The 18,003-nt window shown below is 44.7% G+C and overlaps 1 protein-coding gene across 1 annotated transcript in view; it reads right to left on the reverse strand.

The window, feature by feature from the left end:
- Window positions 1–6,924: 6,924 nt before the first annotated feature.
- Window positions 6,925–18,003, reverse strand: part of UBE4B (ubiquitination factor E4B) — a 35,927-nt gene continuing 24,848 nt past the window's right edge. Inside the window, exons 19-29 of the mRNA XM_018079341.1 lie at window positions 16,493–16,592; window positions 15,649–15,776; window positions 15,179–15,277; window positions 14,552–14,787; window positions 13,662–13,788; window positions 13,224–13,368; window positions 12,018–12,152; window positions 11,450–11,641; window positions 9,067–9,241; window positions 8,625–8,771; window positions 6,925–8,241 (exon numbers count right to left, since the gene is read on the reverse strand). Coding sequence (XP_017934830.1) covers window positions 8,183–8,241; window positions 8,625–8,771; window positions 9,067–9,241; window positions 11,450–11,641; window positions 12,018–12,152; window positions 13,224–13,368; window positions 13,662–13,788; window positions 14,552–14,787; window positions 15,179–15,277; window positions 15,649–15,776; window positions 16,493–16,592 — 1,543 coding nt within the window. The 3' untranslated portion in view covers window positions 6,925–8,182. The remainder of the gene's footprint in view (window positions 8,242–8,624; window positions 8,772–9,066; window positions 9,242–11,449; window positions 11,642–12,017; window positions 12,153–13,223; window positions 13,369–13,661; window positions 13,789–14,551; window positions 14,788–15,178; window positions 15,278–15,648; window positions 15,777–16,492; window positions 16,593–18,003) is intronic.

Genomic DNA, 18,003 nt, shown 5'->3' on the forward strand with positions numbered 1-18,003 from the left:
TATAAAGGCAGCATTGCCCTCAGTGTACAGATTGATAAAATAAAGGAAAATGAGCCCAAGTTGCAGAGCATCACAGACAATAAATTGCAACTGGTTTTTCGAGGTTCACAGTTCCCAGTAGTATCACTTCCCATTACAAAATGCTGACTACAGAGCGGAGACACAACTTGAAAAAGAGCAAACCAAAATATGCAATTCAGTCTGTGGTACAGATTTAGAAGAACAATATTCATAAAAGACAGCTTTTTTTTTTTTTTAATGTTCATTACAGGCTCAGAAGGCTGCCATCCATGCTGGAATGAATCATTCCCCTAATGCCTTGGAAAGTCTGTGAGCTGTGTCTCTTTTAATGTTCTGTCTGTACGAATCCAATCAGGAACCAGGCAGGGAATTGCCTGCGTAAGGAAGGCTTTGACGTGATACTCCACTGGCTCCAAAACAGGTGGCAGATGATATTTGAGGTGTTTAGGGAGCTCCATCAGCACAAAGGCAAATCCTACACTCTGGTTTCACACTTATTTTAAGCTGTGATTAAAAGATATCCACCCTGTAAATCACACAGTGAGATTTTAATATTAATGCGTGTCATTAAACAAATCATTTAAGTATCTTGTCTGTTTACTGGTATTCGAGCTGACAAACCTAATTATGTTGATCAATCACCCTTCACAGGCTCAACTAGATTTGGACTTTCACACAAATATTTGAAGAAACATTAAGACTTGGATCCTTGGATGTATTTGAAAGTTTAGGCAAATCAGTTTTTATGCAATGTCAAAATACAAACATATTGTGGGGTTTTTTTAAGTAAAGTTACAAGCTGAGTAGGGATTTAAAGTCAAATTATTATTTATATGTTCAGAGAAGTTTGCTTTTGCAACCACTTTGAGCTTGTTGCAATGTTCAGAATCTGTATCTCTACACTCAAATAAAAATAAAAAAACCCACTATATATCACAAATGAAGAAGAATCACTTTTATTTACAATAACCACCCACTGTGTCATATTTGCCCAGGGTTCGCCTACCAGAGACTGTGCTAACTTTTAAACAAAAAAACTGCTTAACCTAATCAGTACAACAGCTCTAAAGGAATAAACCGAGCCCAGGGATTAGTATGTGGAAAGTTAGCAAAACAGCTGTTCAGGGCAGCAGAGGTTTAGGAACAAGAGGTCCACAGCCAAGCCAATTTTAGGTCCTGCTCTGAGGCTCAGTGATGACACTGTGATCCCTGAGCTGAACTCACGGCACGCTCTGCTATCTTTGGACCAGGTGAAGATGCCAGACCAAACTGTGCTGCAGAACTTGGCGATGCCCTGAAACCCGATCACATGAACACATGGCTATTTACCAACACACCGACACCGCATTGTGCAACAGCAGAAAGAACTGAGCTAAGGCGGCGCTGGAAGTGAGGAGAAACATCCTTTTAAATCTGGTACGAACGCGTTTTTTCCATTCCGGAAAACAGCTGTAAATCCATCACCCGCTTCTGGTGAATTCTCCGCCCTGAACTGAACACCCGCGTTCTGCCAACGACCCCAAATCCGCCAGGTCTCTCATCCATCCCTCCATCCATCCATCCATCCCTCCATCCATCCCTCCCTTCTCCTGCCTCCCCGCGCTCCCGGGATTGTCGGCTCATCCTCCCAACATGGCTGCCTCGGGAACTGTGCCGTGCCCAGCCCGGCCACGGACCCGCCGCTCGCAGGGCCGCAAAAAACCGGCCTGGAAAACACCGCCCAGCCCGGCCACGGACCCGCCGCTCGCAGGGCCGCAAAAAACCGGCCTGGAAAACACCGGCCCTTCACATTCCCGCATCTCCAGCTGGAGGAAGGGCTGTGCCTCCCCCTCCCTGCACCGGCGACCGTCGCCTCCGCCTCATCCCAGCTGGAAACGGGGGGGAAAAGGACGGCGGAACGCGGCGCGGCGGGAGGGATCGGCCGAGGGAAAGGCCGGGAAGCGGCCGCCCGGGGGAAAAGGAAGGAAAGGGAAGGAAGGGAAGGGAGGGAAAGAAGGAAGCGTCCCGGGGGATGGAGATGCGTCGGGCAGATGACAAGGCCGAGCGGGGCCCCACGCCCTTGCGTCGCTGCCCTGACAGCTCCGCATCCATCCATCTCCATCCTCCATCACCATCCCATCCTATCCACCTTCCCCCCCCCCCCAATCCCCCCCGGCCCCACAGTTGCGTCGCGCCCCGCCGCCCCCCTCCGCATACGGCATCGCCCACCCCCGCTCCTCGGGCCCCGCGCCCCCCCACCTGGCGCGGGGTGTCCGCGGGAGACCGCGGCGGTTGCGGGTCAGCAGCCGGCGCGGCAGCGCAACGACAAGAACCCGGCCATTCCCATCGCCGCCTCCACCGAGGCCGGAGAACCCCCCCCCCGCCGGAAAGGACGCGGAAAGGCGAGGGAGGGAAGGAGGGAGGAAGAAGGGAGGAGGGAGAGCGAAGCCGCGCCGGGAGGAACGGACGCCGCGCTCGCCTCAGCCGCCGCTCCCGCACTGGGGGCCGCGGACTGCGCGCCCGCCCCGCGGGGGGATGCCGCCCGCTCCGCCAATCACCGCCGCCGCTCCGCCCACCGCGCCGCAAGCCCCAATGGTACGGCGAGAAGCCGGCGACAGCCCGCCCCCCGCGCTGTCAATCACAGCCTGACAGCGCCGCGCCTCAATCCACGGCCCGACCGCAAGCGGCACCGCCCTCCGAGCGGATCCCTCCGCGCCCCTCCCCCGGACGCTGCACCGCCCCGCCGCGGTGTGTCCCTGCGCGCGTGAGGGTGACGTGCGGCGTTCCCAGAGATGCGAGGGGAAGCGGGCGCTTCTAGCTAAAAAAAGCAGGGATACTGCGTAATATGCGGCGAAACGGGCACTTGTGCCTGAAAAAAGCAGGAATACGGTGTGATGTGAGAGCTGGTTGGCGCTCCCGGCTCGAGGGCCCGAAGTGGGTGGGCGCTGCAGGAACGCGGGGTCTGAGGGAGCGAATTCCCCAGCTCCCGAGTTCAGCGTGGTTCAGTGGCATTGGGAGTCCTAAACTAGGCCTAAGGCAGCCCGAATTATATTTGTAGAGCTCCTAATGTATTTTTAAGTAAATGATTACATTTTGTCAGTAGTGCTGTGTTAGCTCTCGTACTTTCCATAATTTCATGCATATTCTCATAGTAAATTTTTATTTTTGTGGCAATTCTTAGCTGTAAAGTTCCTCCATTCCAGTAGCACTTTGATAATTTCTCCTGTTAGAAATAGGCTTAAGTATTTAAGCATTTTGAAAAAGAACACATTATATGAAATACTTTAATTACATATTTTTCATATATCATCACGTACAAACTGGATTTAAGCTGTGGAGAACATTCAGGACCTGGGATTCGTGGTTTCAGAACAAGGTTTATTTTTGTTCACAGGCTCCTGGCTATTTGCTGTGTTAATCTGCACTGTGTCCCTTAAGTTTCAGATTTTTGGGAGAATGTGTTACTTTGTTTGGTGAAAAGTGACTATTTCCCCTTGCCAGCCTCATCTGCAGTTACACCAACATATGCAAAAGCCAAACAATCCATGGCTGAACAGAGGTTTTAGGGAAATATTGCCACAGAACCAACAAATCAAAAATAGGTGGCTTTCCTCTGTCCTAGAAAATACCATCATTTGAACTTTGGAATACTTCCTACGGAGAGAAAAGATGATTTAATGGTGTTTTTAAAGTGGTGTAACTGTGCTAACTTCCACCTGGGGCTGTGCAGAATTAGGTCAGCTATATATTCCCTGGGGGAAAAAAAAGGCAAAAACGCCTGAAAAAACCCCAAAACCTGTTTTAAAATCCCCTGCAAACTGTTCAAATACCGGGTGTGTGCTGTAACCCTCCGTGGCAACAGACACTGTGATTCATTTTCCTTCAGCAAAGTTTGTGTGGTGTCTCCTAGGAACAGCAGTTCCTGCATCAGTCTCATGCCCAAGTTTGGGGAGGGCTCACCCAGAACAGCTCCAGGACGTTAATTCAGTTACTTGATCACAGGGGCTTAAAAAAATCTGCCAGAAACAGTCAGAGAAAATCAAGTTACACGTTGGGAAACAGCAAAGGGCAGGACGTGCCGTGTGGCATCTGGGAGGTCACTCACCGCGGAGGGAGCTGAGGAAAATGCCTCAAATATTCAAGTACAGAGTAGAAAGGTGCTCAAGTATTTCTCTAACTGGTTGTGATGCCTTTTTAATTATGGAATTTGGCATTTTTGCTCAATTTAATCAGAATGGCCTTCTCAATATCATTTTTGAAAATTAGGTATCCTTGGGTAATTTAGAATTATCAAAAAATGTACTTAAGTGGAATTCTACTGCATTGTTTTGTGAATTCTGTTTAAGGAGTTCTTGTCAAGTCCCTTACAGGAAAGGGGCCATTCTTACTCCTTTTATGTTTCTGACACCACCACACAACCCTGAAAAGAGCAGAAACATCCAATTCCCTGTAAGCAGGTGTGTGCTTAAATCTAGAATTTAAGATACTCCTTTTCAAGACAAAGTCACACAACGAAGGCCCCCAGCCCAAGAAGAGTGTTCTTGAGCATTATTATTCCAGAAAAATGAAAGTAAGTAGTAATTTCTTGCATTTATTACTACAAAGAAATATAGTTGATTACTCAAATGCTACCTAAAACAGGGAAGCTGTTTAAATACAGGCAAGAGGGGAGGTTTAAGTGATAAGGAAAAGAGAGCTACACTGTAGAGCAAGGCTCCTGGGGGCTGGTAGAGTAAATCTGTTGCTGGCCCACAGCAGGGTTGTCATCCTGCTATTAAACAGCATTAGCTGTCCTTGCTGCCAGCAGGGGAGAGTTGACAGAGATGTAAATTGTGCCCTTACATAAGTATAAATTGTGATATAATAGAATCAATTCTGCTGAACTGTATTGCTGTAACATCAGCACTTGCCCCAGGAATTTTTCTAGTCTGGAGCTGGAACACAAGTGGAGATCAGTGATACGATCTTATATTAAAATTTTCTGAGAAAAGCCCATTTTGCAACATTTGTATAACGTTACCCATTCCTGGGATGAGCCATTCCCAGCTCAGATGTTCATATTCTGCAGATACAGGGCAGTGTCAAATGTAACTCGACCACTGATGGTTTCTGTGATCTCTAACACAATATCTCTGTATTGTAGTGAGGTTACAGTTGGATTGAAGAAGGGAAATGACATGTTAATGGGGAAGGGAAATCACAAAAAACTGCAGGTAGCATTTAAATTAATTAAACTAAGAATTGTCCCACAACTGATACGCTTTTGTGGGAGATTTATTTTTAATCCGGCGTCAGCTTTGCTTTTCAGTTCCTCAAATGTCCACTGAAAGAGAGGGGTTTGGTTCACTTTTGTGCCTGGACAGCAAGAGAATGGCACTTCCAGCTGCTCCTGTTAAAGTACATTCCATTATTCTGCCCCTGAGAGCTGAATTTGGGAAAGCACTTGTCTGAGCTCACACCTTTGAAATACTCGATACTAGTTCTCCAGATAAAATTGTTTGGGCCACTTATTTCAAGCCTTTGTGTCTTGTGCAATATCTGCATTGACATATTTTCAAATGATAGATGTGTGCCATAATTAGACAAAACATTCCAGTAATGCACTTTGCTATTTATACTCCTCAGGTCAGAGCCTGACACAATGGCAGAATAAATTCGGACTCTGAAGGGCATTGTCTTGGTTAATACATCCCACAGCAAAGGTAAATATTTCTACTTCCTCCTGTCAAAAAATAAAAATATAGAATTTTCATTTTATTGAAAACAGCTACCCATACAGAATTCCTGGTAAAACATTTAAATTCACAAACCTCTTTGATATTGGTTACAACATTTCAAATGTAAAATATCCAGAACTCTTAGAGAGCAGCAGACCTCCAGCCCTGTACAGGCTACACTAAAGCAACCAGCTGGTTTTAATTTAAGGCTGGATTATTTCTGCTTGTGCTCTTCTCATTTTATTAGACTGCTCCTTATTCACCAAAGGTGCTGGTGTGTCTAATTGGTAATAGCTGGAGAAAATTAGAGAAGAAAGCATTTCTTCCATCTTTCCAACACATTCACAGTCTGTCAATAAAAGTAATATATATTAACATGCAGGAAAAAAGCCATAATGTGAAACCATAGCAGTTCAATCATTCTCCAATAAATACAAATATACACCGTGGACAGTTGCCCTCCATCAAAGAAAGAATAAATTTGGGGATGTTTCTAGAGATTTCTTTCAATAATTCTTAATAAAGAGGGGACAGTGAAACATGTAAGAGTTTTTCTTTATACAGAAAGAAATTCCCTCTTCCCCAAAGAAGAGCTCACAGCTCACCACACCCACAGCACAGCAGAATCCAGGCTGGGTGTGGGTGCTGAGGGACAGCCTGCAGGTAAAAGCAGAGCAGGCTTTGTTCTGTGACTTTTGAAAAGGGAAGAAGAGGGGGATTTGAGTTTGTGGAAGGAGTCAAGGTTATAATTATAACACTGTTCCAGCAGTCCATGCAGACACAAGCTTTGGAATCCTCCTCCCGTGGAGTAAAGACACACACGTTCACACTCTGCAAGGGGAAGCACCACTGAAAAAACCCCCACAATCAATCAAACAAAAAACCCCCAAACCCCCTCCCACTATATCTTCACATTTAATAATTTAGAGTTAATTGCCCAGCTCAGAGGTGAACCCTGGATTATATATAACCTGCCCCAAAGTCCCCCTGGAGCTGTCAGCAGCTGTCCCGGCGCTATGAATAGGTGTTCGGTGGCACCTGCCGGGAACATTCCTGAGCTCAAAGTATTGCTGCTATCTGTGTGCACAGACATTTTACACAGAATTTACTAAGTCATCTCCAACCCTAAACCACAAACAAAGCCACCCAACCATTTGTATGTTTTATATTCTCACCGACACGCTTCCAAAGAAAGAGCCAGGAAACATCCTGTGCGAGTGTGTATCATTTATTGTAGTTCAAGAGAGTCAGGAATCGAACAGAAGACACGGCGAAAAAACAAATAAAAGAAAAACAACCTGTTTTTTCAGACTTAATTTTAAAACACTGTGGTTTCAAATCCTTTTTAAAAAGGAAATTCAAGTATCATATGCAGGGGGCAGTAATACAAAAATGTTTGTGAATATTTTTTTTTTTCGTTTTTTTTTTTAAAAATGTAATTCTACGTTTCCTGCACCCTTTCTGCTTTGGTAAGGCCAAGCCATGGATACAAATTGGTAGCAACATAAAAAAAATGACCCCTGCCCCAAACTGCAGCCTCCAAGGATAAAAGTATCTGCTCTCTGTGGACAAGCTCGAATGGCTCAGAACTGTCAGTTAGCATATATCATATCTGCAGCATTGAAAGAATGTATTTCTTTTGTTCAAAAGTCACTGAAATCCTGGTATTCCCAAGCATCTCATTCATGGCAGCTGTTTTAACATATTTCTATCTCGAGGCTTTTCACAAATACCAGAGCATCTTGATCAACGTAAAGGAATGGAAATCAAAATCCGTGTGTGAAGTCTTTGCTTTTTTGAAATGATCCTTGTGTCTAACACCAATTAAAACCCAAACAGGCGGATGAGTGTAATATAAAAATACGATCCCAAGATGAACACTTTGTTGCAGGCACAGTTATCGCACAGAATATGTTCTTTTGAGGGCAGGGGAATGATTTTGATTTTCACAGGGTTTGTTGGGGGGTTTTTTTTGCATTACAAAAAAAAATAAGAGAAAAAAAAAAAGAGACAGCAGTGCAGGTTTGATGGGTGGAACAGAAAGAAGGGAGGGAAAGAGGAAAAAGTTACTTTAGCAGCAAAATGTCCAAGGTTCTAACCACAATCAAATTAACGGATATCTGGCGGTAAAAAACAAGGTTGAAGGGATGCTGCCCTGATCCATTCGTCTTTGCTAAAATAATTCAGCTGTAAAAACTCCAAAATGTGACATATTGAAGGACAGTTTTGTAACATAAGCAACTTCCTAGCTTGTCCTCCATGTTATTGACCATCGTTATCACTTAAATATATGTACAAGAATTAAGCTGCTTTTCTCCTCGGCCACATGCTCCTGGTCACTACTGAAGTCAGTGCCGTGGGCGTGCTAATCCCATAACAGCTTCCAAGGGTTTCTGCTCCACTACTGCCACAACAGCCCACGCCCTGCTCTCCCACTGCTGTTGGCGTGCACTGCAAGGGAGTTCCTAATGGTCATTCTGCTTGTCTCTCATCCAGGCTTGGATTTGCTCTTTAAGTTCTGGCACTGAGAGGGTAAAAAAAAAGAAAAAAGAATGATTAAATTACTTAGTAATACAACTACAAGAGAGCTCCTCGTGACCAATGGAGATTTCTTCTCTAGTGACCTGATCAGGACTATCTGCTACTGTTGTCTTCTCTCTCAATGCAGTTTCTGCACAGCTTTGGGTAAGGGAATGATTCATTTATATATCATAACATTTCTCACCCAGTAGTTATGAAGGGTTGTGAGGGTTTTTTCCCCCCATAGAAAAAGGGAAAGCAGAAGGAATGAACTCTTCTGTGCAAGTTGAGATGAAAGAACTGTTGCCTCTACCACTGTCCCCTGAAAGCACAGACCTGCCCACAAAGTGCTTCCCCCAGCCCACAGTTCCAGCTGCTCTACAGTACCTGGTTCCAGCATGTTTTCCGTCAGCGTCTGACGATTGAAAGGATCAGTGGATGAGTTCAACAGGTGCCTCAGGATGATCGACCTGTCCATGATAGTTCCAGATGGCAACCTCACAGGGTCAGTCATCAGGGTGTCCATGAGTGGATCTGAGGGCACAGGGGTCTCCTCATTAGCTATTTTCACCCCATTTTCAGATTTGGGTTGTTGTTTTTTTTTTTTTACTGTTTTCAAGTACATCCAAGCAAAGGATGGCTAAGACTGGACAATCCCAGGGAAAAACAAAGGAACTCTTAGCTCTCTGTATTTACTTACCTATTTAGTTGAAATAGGGCAGGATGCAAGGCTTCATAAATAACACCTAAGTTTCTATTAACATTTAGAATTGAAGTAACAAACCAAATCCCTCTTCCAGACAGTCACTATTTAGGAAACTCCACTTGCCTCTGAATTCATCCGGAGCATCGCTGTAATCAATCTCTGCACGGGCGTTCTTGGCAACAATTTCCTCCACTTTCTCTGCCAGCAGTTTGAATTTCTCTATTGCTATGGTGGACTTGATTCCAGCCTTTCTCATCTTGGAGATAACCTCCTCAAAGAGCTCTTTACTGTAGGACCTCTACAAGCAAAGCACAAAAAGACAACTTTGCTGAGTTGTAGGATCCTCACCTGCCATAAAAACGCTGAAGATATTTTAATGCACTTTTAAAACTGCAGAAGAAGGGATCAATGAAACCTCAAGCTGACATCAGACTCAAAAGCAGTATGTGGTAACATTTCATCTAGCACCAAAAGGTCAACTTTGGGGTAGACTTATGATTCTTTTTTTTACTAGTCATCACCACTGTAGGACTGTTCAGGACCAAAAAAAGGCAACATCACCTAAAGAAAATGAGGAAGTCACTCAGAGAGGCTGACTATGATTATCGGGATTATTCCTCACACAAAACATCTGTCTTGCCACTCTCCTGTCTGTATTATTGTTCTCACAAGTCTTGGCTGCAAACACAGCACAAAATGAATTAATTTTTTTAATTTCTTAATTTCTCTGTTAATGTGCAAGGCAGCACTGGGAAAGAAGTGATTCTTTCTCCTAATCCAAAGAAGAACCAACAGAAAAGCCACCCCATGATGTTGCAAAAATAGTAAGGCAGCTCAGAGGGAGCAAATGCTGGAGATTTGCCAACCGGTGCAGTAGGAATATCCAGAGAGACCAAATGCATATCCTGTAGTTCCTACAAAGCAAGTATTGCTCTCATGTGAAAAATCGAGTTAGGGAAGGACTTTTGTAGCTGCTTCTGTTCTACAGACACCATTTCCTTTTAACTTCACAGTGCCGTGTTTTGATGTAAACCTTTTAATAAAAAAACCACTATTTACACTGCAGTGCAAGGTTGAATTACATGACAAAACAAAACACAGTGAGTCTCACAGATTTCTGTTTCCCTTGGGATTTCTGAAGTGTTCAAGGCAGCCTCACTTCTTTCATCTCCACCACATGGCACCAAGCAATGCCATTCAGCACTCAGGACACACAGTGCCCACCCAAACTCCTTTCTAGTGCAGAGAGAACAGAGCTGTGGCAACATGCCCGGGGCTGCAGAAACCTTTGCAGATTCCCTCTCCAACGTGCTGGGATTTGCAAATGGGACACGGCTCAAAATGCTTTAGAGAGCCCCCGCCATGATCAAGCAACTTTTTGTTTGTTTTGTTTTGTTCTCCCAGTCCCAGCAGCCATTAACCAGCCACACATTTCCTTGGTGGTTCTTTCCTGTCACTGACAGTTTCCAAGATACTGGTCACTCCCCCCACTCCTTTTTTCTGAAGGGCCACTTTGTTAATGGGGCTTTTTTCCAGTTCCCACACCCGCAGGCTTCTTTCTTTCGAGCCCCTACCTCAGTGTGTGTGTTTGCTGTGGCTGCCATGGGTGAATGATGGATAACACCCTCACTTTCTCATATACTGACCAGCATCAAAATGCACAGAATGCTCATTATACACATGCAGATGCATAAGGGCTGTTTCAGAAGTGTTCCTGATATTATCTGCAATTATCAGAACATAAATAATTACAGAAAAACGATCTTGAGTTACCCCAGTACTGCTGCTCACTAGACATGCAAGCACAGCCTCCTGTGCTGTAAACCAGCTTCCTCTAGAGCTTCAAGGAGCCACTGAGAACACTTTCCCCCCTCTGTATTTTGAAAAGTTTGTATTTTAAGACACAGGCATGGACAGATATAATTCAGTAGTTGAGACAACTCTGCAAGGACACAGAGGTGAGCAATAGCTTATCTTGCTGTTAATGGTACCATGAGGAGTTCAAAGGTGTCCTTAACTGTCTCATTCATGCTGGGCTTTGTCAGGTTATTACACAGCCATTTAATAAAGTGATATCAGAGGGGATACAATTTGCAAACTGTTAATCTAGAGAATGAACTTTGATGTGTTAAATGAGACACTTTGTCCCAGCTGTTTTGATGAGGAAGGGGGAGGGAGTCAAAACTCCGTGTGCCATCTGCAAAGGGACAAAGTACTTTGCTAATTTACAACGAGGCTGTAGCTAATAAGCAGCTCAGGAAATTTCCTCTGTGTGTGAAGTGCTATAGATATTTATGTATGTTTATAAGTTTGCAAAACACTGGGAACATCCATCTACAAAGAGCAGACAGAATACAAACAGAAATGATCTGCTGAAAGAAAACAAACTGCAGATGTAGAAGACAGAGTGGCTGGCAGCACACAGATGAAACACTTCTAGGGTATTCTGCAGAGTCCTGTTTGTCCACAGTGCTTTTGCCCTTCCCCTCATCCTTCTGGAGCCCACCTGATCATCAGCAATTGCTTTAGCAAAGCGAGCACAATCCAGCTGCAGGTAAATGTCCGTCAGTTGGTCCAACAGCTTCTTTGGTTCAAACCCATATTTCTCTGGGTTTTCGACTTTCAGGTCACGGCACTTGGGGCCACACAGTTGCTGTAAGTTAAAGTTCAACATAGCAGCCAGTCGTGGTCCAAGCTCCTACAAAGGCAAAGTAAAAGAGATCAAAGTGTGAAGGCAGTGACAGTGAAGATTATCACTGGATTTGCACACAGCAAGATCAGGAATTATTAACCAATACACTTTTCCTTTGTAGGCTTGTAGGAAGTGTCTGCTCTTTATGCATGTTTGCCATTAAGAAATGCCATGCAAACAGCTTCTGCCTAGAAGGATGACACCATCCCAGTGACTCAGGTGATGCTCTCACATCAAATAACATCAACAGCAACTAGGCTTTAATGAGTTAGAGAAAGGGGAGGAGAAAAGAATGGAGACAAAGTGCTCCCAAACACTTCCAGGTTATTATCCAGAGATGTCAGAGAAGCAAGAAACCAACTTAAACCTGAGAAGGACTTACAGGTCTGAGAAAAGGCTTTTGGACCTGCTTGGTAAGGATATGGAACATATCAACAGTTTCTGTGGCCAGGGCGAGATATGAGCGGGACACGCGCTCGTCCTGCGCCAGCTGCGACTGCCGCGCCTGCTGCTGGTCCTGCAAACAAACACAGAGCGGTCACAGCTCCCCCAGCAGCACCCACAGCCCCTCACAGCCACAGTGCCAACGGCATCTAGGCAAGAGAACAGGCAGCAACTCAAACACAGATGTGAGGCACCTCTGAATCTAAGGTACAGCTGCTCGCTTTTACTACCCAGTCCTAATGTCTGCACCAATCCTCCTGCATTCTGCAACTCTAGAGGATGAAAGCAAATGGCATCACAGGCCCCCACGGTTATTGAGTCTGTTTACATTCTCTAACTGCTCCTCACAGCTGCAGAACTGGGTTATGCTTCCTTTCCATCCAAATGCCAATAACTTCAAAACCAGCTTGGGATCTGAGAGTCAAATGAGGTTCTCTCTAATTTATGCACCACCATAAATAATAAACACTCCCCGGTGGAACAATCTGTAGATGATGTACCAGCTCATTTTGTAACTACAGTAATGGCTTTACCTTGCTGGTAGGCACAGGCAGGAAGAAAGGCTTCAGAAGAGCAAACCAGAATATGTTTAACAAACAGGATTTTATAGCTTTTCTTTTTGTACTTTTTGGTTCGTTTTTTTAAAATCGATAACCTTAAAATAGAAATACCCGACATTGGTGGGTCAACACACACAATTATTGTTTAATCAGGCCGAGCTCTGAGGTACAGGACTATAATTGTCTGCATCAAATCTACCAAGGATCAATGCATTAACAAAATAAAAGCTTCTACTCCTTGAAGTCAATTCAACTGGCGAGCATCTTCCCAAACCTCCTTCAGGAAGGTTAAAGTCTCGGTTTCTCCACTTAGAATTAAGTGCACAGTAATTTGAAACGTTACACTATTTCCACTTCACACCACTCTCTTTGCCAGGCACAACATAACCAGGCAGAATGATGGTTTTCTGCAGAATGTCATCCAGAGTGACCACGGCCATACTGGCAGCAAGAAAAAGCATCGAGAACCGCTTCTCACGAGCAGCTCTTTGGTGCTGCCCCTCATTAAAAAGTGGGTTTTAATGGTCTTGTATTAAAAAAATTAAAAATAAGTAAAGGGCACTTTGAAAAACAGCTCTGTTCACCCTGGGCAGCAGGTCCCATTGCTCTTTATTCTTCATCTCCTCTTGCACTTCATGGATACGTTTTAGGGACTCCAGACTCTCATCCAGCAAGAAAGTTGTGTCATTTATCAGCATGTTGATGTAGCGAACAAACTGCTTCCCAGAGCTGAAAACATCGAAACACAGGTATCACGGCAGAGCAGGTGGGCCTGCAGAGCAGACTGCAACCCCAGCAACACTCCTGCACTGAATATTTCCAACAACGCTCCCATTCCCCAAGCCAAGGTGATTGTGGTGTCCAGAGCTCAGCTTAGAAACACTCCAGTTCTACTGGGAGGGGTTGCCATGTACAGGACAATGGAAAGCAGCATCACCCATTCCCAAAGGCAGGGACTCCTCAGGTCCCTGCCCGAGCAGCCTGGTGGCAGGGAGCAGTGCTAGACACAACCTCTTACTCACTTGAACTCCTCCATAAAGGTACCATGGTGAGCAATGTTTTGCCAGAGGCTTTTGAAGATGGTGCTGATGTGGTAGCGGATCGTGAACTTGTCGTAGAACTCGCTCGTGGCTCCGGTGTGTTCCACATCTGGAAAAGAGCACAGATCCCAGGACTGAAATCCCAACTCTCCCAGCAGGATTCCCCTGCAGCACACATCTCTCCCCACTGCCTCTGGTGGGATGAGCTGTGAGCACCAAGCTTTAAGAGATGGAGTTCAATTCCCATTCAGAAGTCTTCATCGTAATCCCCATTAAAAGAAGCAGCACTGTACATTTTCTAACCCAGACCCAACCTCATTTCTGAAGAAAAACCCTCAGAACCCAAAACTTTCTGCTCTATTCAAGTCTGCTCTTCATCCCACAGTCTAAAATTTCACTAAGAAAATTCTGGGAACAGACAACAGACCTGGGAACAGACCAACAAAAATAGTTGGTTTTACCGGTGCAAAAACTCTTCTGAAGCATCTGAACCTACAGGACCAGCAAAACTACAACAGGGAGTTCTACAATCCCAGTGCTGCCTTACAAGCAAAGCAAAAAGCAAACCAAAAGCTTTAATTTGGGAATCCAAACACCACAAAAGCAACTGTCACATCGATCTACAGTGCTGCAGCTGCCAGTGCACAGCAGCTTGTGGAAGGACTGGAATTCTCAAGGTCCCATCTAATGCTGTTGCCCCCAGTTCCTGAGCAATAAAGCCTCGTCTTCACAAGACCCAAGATCTACCAATTTTTGGTTTTGTTGGGTTTTTCTGTGCTGTTTTTTTTCTCATGGTTACCACATCAAACACAACCTTTGGCCTTCGAGTACTCACCACTGTGCACTCAGTGAGCTACAGACAAAGCACTTACCTGTGTAAAACTTCATCAAGGAGGGCACCAACAATTTGGTGGAGAGAGGGTGATTCTCAATCATTTCAAAGAACTTCTGTGTCCGGGGCTGCACAGCTGGATTTGTCATGAACATCACCTCCACCAGCTTGGCCACTAAATAAGGATTTCGGATGTAGTTCTGGTTGCACAGCATCACAACAAGGAACATCACTATGTCCTGAGTGCAGGGCTCATACAGCACCTGAGGAGCATATCTGGGAACAGGGAGAGAAGGAAAACTAAATGCCAAACCCCAACCCTCATGTTCTACTCCTTAAGCTCTGGCTTTTTAAAAATACTATTCTAGTGATGATTTAACATATCACAAGATCAAAAGGTCTCACTGCAAACCATAAAGAAAATTCCTGGGGAGGGAACCCAACTGTCTTCCACGAAAAATTTAGGTTAGAAGGGACTCTGGAGCTCATCTAGGCATTAGAGCTGCAGCAATGCTGCCATTCCATACTCTTATGGCTTCTGTTCAAAGCCAGACCATTAACTACAGAATAGCTATAAAACCACTTTTGCACCCTGAATTTATGCATGTGCCACCTGCTACAGGGGCAAGTGACAGTACAAGTTTCCTTCAGATATAACTTTACTTACTGTACAATAAAAAATAAAAATTCGGCGACATCTTCCACGTAAAACTCTGGCAACGCTGCAAATACCTTGGGAACCTCAGGAGTTAAAGGCAATTTAATGCTGTAGAATAAAAGAGACAACAAACAGGACAGTAAATCAGCAGGGTTAAGCAGAAAGTGCCCTGTGGTGTCCTATGGAATTATCCTATGGGAACACTTTATAATTGTTCCAAAACTGACTTCTTAAAATTCCATGTCAGTGCTTCAAGGGTCCCAAAATACCTGAGGGTGCTCCCCCAAACCCAGCTGAGCTTAAACTCTACTAAGATACTCTAATAAGAATGTATGTCACTGACATAAATAAAGTAACAACAAAATAACAGTGGAGATACTGTAAATAAAAATTGTTCTACAACTGCTAAATTCAGTGAGCAGTCAAACATGGGCTGGAATATCTTTGATACAATTTATACAGGTAATCCCAACACTCACTTGGGGTAGGCAGGGTCTAGAATGCGAAGCATCAGCTGGATCACCATGCCATAGAAATTCAGGCATCTCCTGAGAAAGTTTTCATCCAGCAAACCGGCGTCTGCACAGGCCTTGCACCTCACCAGTTTCTGCAGAACAGGCACACAAAAACTAATCCAGGGCAAGACAACATCAAGGAAGGTCAAACCTCTCCCAGCTAATCAATACATGTGTGCATCACGACAATTCCCCAGGGGTTTTGTTCTCACAGCACACTCAGAGCAGGGGACACAGGCCCCAGCACAGCCAGTCAAACACAGGTGACTCAGAGCTGCAGGGGCAGAGGTGCCTTTTCCAAGCTTTATGGGAACAATGAAAGATGTAACAAAGGTATCAAAGCAGGAAAATGTGCAATTAAAGTAATTTTGGTGCTACAGCTCAGGAAATTTGTGCCAATTTGTGCTAGGAAGACCTGAGCAATACAGACCTCCAGAAAAGGGCACCCCAGCTTACTCATCTGTGCAGGAACCCTGAGTGAGACTGGGGACTCCAGAGTTCCTGCTTGGGCATGGACTGTGCACACACAGCTGCCTCTGAGCAAAGCACAGTCCCTTTGCACTCTCTCCAATAAAAAACATCCAATTTTCTTCTTTCTGAAGAACACTAAGTGAATCTTGGTGTTACTTTGAACCTTAAAGTCCCCACTGATGTTATATTGTGTCACCTCCTGCAGCTCTCAGGTGGGTCATGGGTTCAAACCCAACCACTGTCAAGCCTCATCAGCGAGAAGTTGCATTTAAACATTAAAGTCAACACACTGACAGGCTACAAAGGCATTTAGCCAGGAACAGAATCACTTACAGACCTTGAGCTGTGTCTTGCACCGTTTCAGCATCTCTCGATGCCTGGTGGCCAGAGGGGAATCCTTCCACTGACTTTCGTTGTTTTTCAAATCTTCCACAGTCCTGAAAGGCAGAGGTTTGTTATCACACAGAGGGGAAATGTGCTGCCATTACCAGGCATTTAACCTTCCTATCTGTATTTAAAAGAGCCCATCATTTCCATGGAAGTTACCCATCAGCACGACAAGAAAAAGAAACTGCTTTTGTAAATGCAGATTAAACATCTGCACAGCCTGCACTCACCACACACACAAGCTCCAACATCCAGGCCTTTCAGGGACACCAAAGGGATGGAACACACAAGGGTTCTATCCTGCCTCACAAACTAATTTTACTATTAAAAAAAAAGGGGAAAAAAATTGCCTTTTTTTGGTTTGGTTTTGGGTTTTTTTTCCCCCCGCTGAAGTCTGTGGTCATGCTAAAGGAAGGTTAAAATGGTGTCATGAAAATTAAACCTAAAATTTGCCATACCACAAGGAAGGATTGGTCCAGCTAATAATGAGATATTTGGAGATTTCATTCATCTTCTGGTATCAGAAAGGAAAAATGGAAAACAAAATCAGCTAAAGAAGGAAAAGGTGGCCAACAGCAGGTCTTGTTAGAAATAAGAAAGGTAAAAGTCTGCATCCTGTGTAACTTCCCACTTTCTAGTGTTGCCAATGACTTTTTGGAGTTCTGTTCTACCCTTCTTATGCTCCACTCCTCAGAAAATTCAGGTTTGCAGAGGAGCACAGTATGTGAACAATCTACAGTCTCCCTGGCAGTGTAAGGACCAGGAAATCAAGGGGGTTGACATTCCTCCCTTTTCTTACCCATCATCTCACTCTGCCCAACAGAAGAGAGAACTCAAATGTACATTACACACACCACTTACACTAAAAAAATCCTCCATATGCCCATATCTGAATCCTTTTTAGGAGGGGCAGCTGATCAGAACAAAGCTCATACACTGAACTGCATGAATACAGCCCCTTTTCATCCCTGCTCTAAACACAAATCCTCTTCCCCACCAATCTCTGGCTGAAGCAGACCAACATCCAGTGTAATTTCTTTATTAACAACACCTAAAGACGCTGCCCAGTGTTGCAATTGAGCAGTTGATGGAAAACACTGACCCCTGAGCTCCTGCTGCTGCCAGGAGAGCCAAGAGCTCCTCACTCTGCACCCTTGGACAGGGAGTGCTGCATCAGCAACTCCTGGGCAGCAATTCTAAATAAGGAGAAAGCAGCAATTCCTTTTTCAAGCCAACATATGGCTGTTTTACAAGTAATCCACAGGCTGTTTATAGGAAAATACTCTTTCCTTTAAGATAAGCTGACTCTTCCCGCTCCGCTCTCTCTGCAGCTTCTCAGGTTCTTGGCCTGCATGTGCCTTAAAAATGAAATCACTTCAAATGCAGTCCAAAAATCCAGTAATGAACTCATGGCATGACTGCCAAGGAACATTTACCAAAATGCAATGAGTGCAATTCTAA

This window comes from Manacus vitellinus, unplaced genomic scaffold, assembly GCF_001715985.3.
Source record: "Manacus vitellinus isolate BGI_N305 unplaced genomic scaffold, ASM171598v3 scaffold_46_pilon, whole genome shotgun sequence".
Lineage (NCBI taxonomy): Eukaryota > Metazoa > Chordata > Aves > Passeriformes > Pipridae > Manacus > Manacus vitellinus.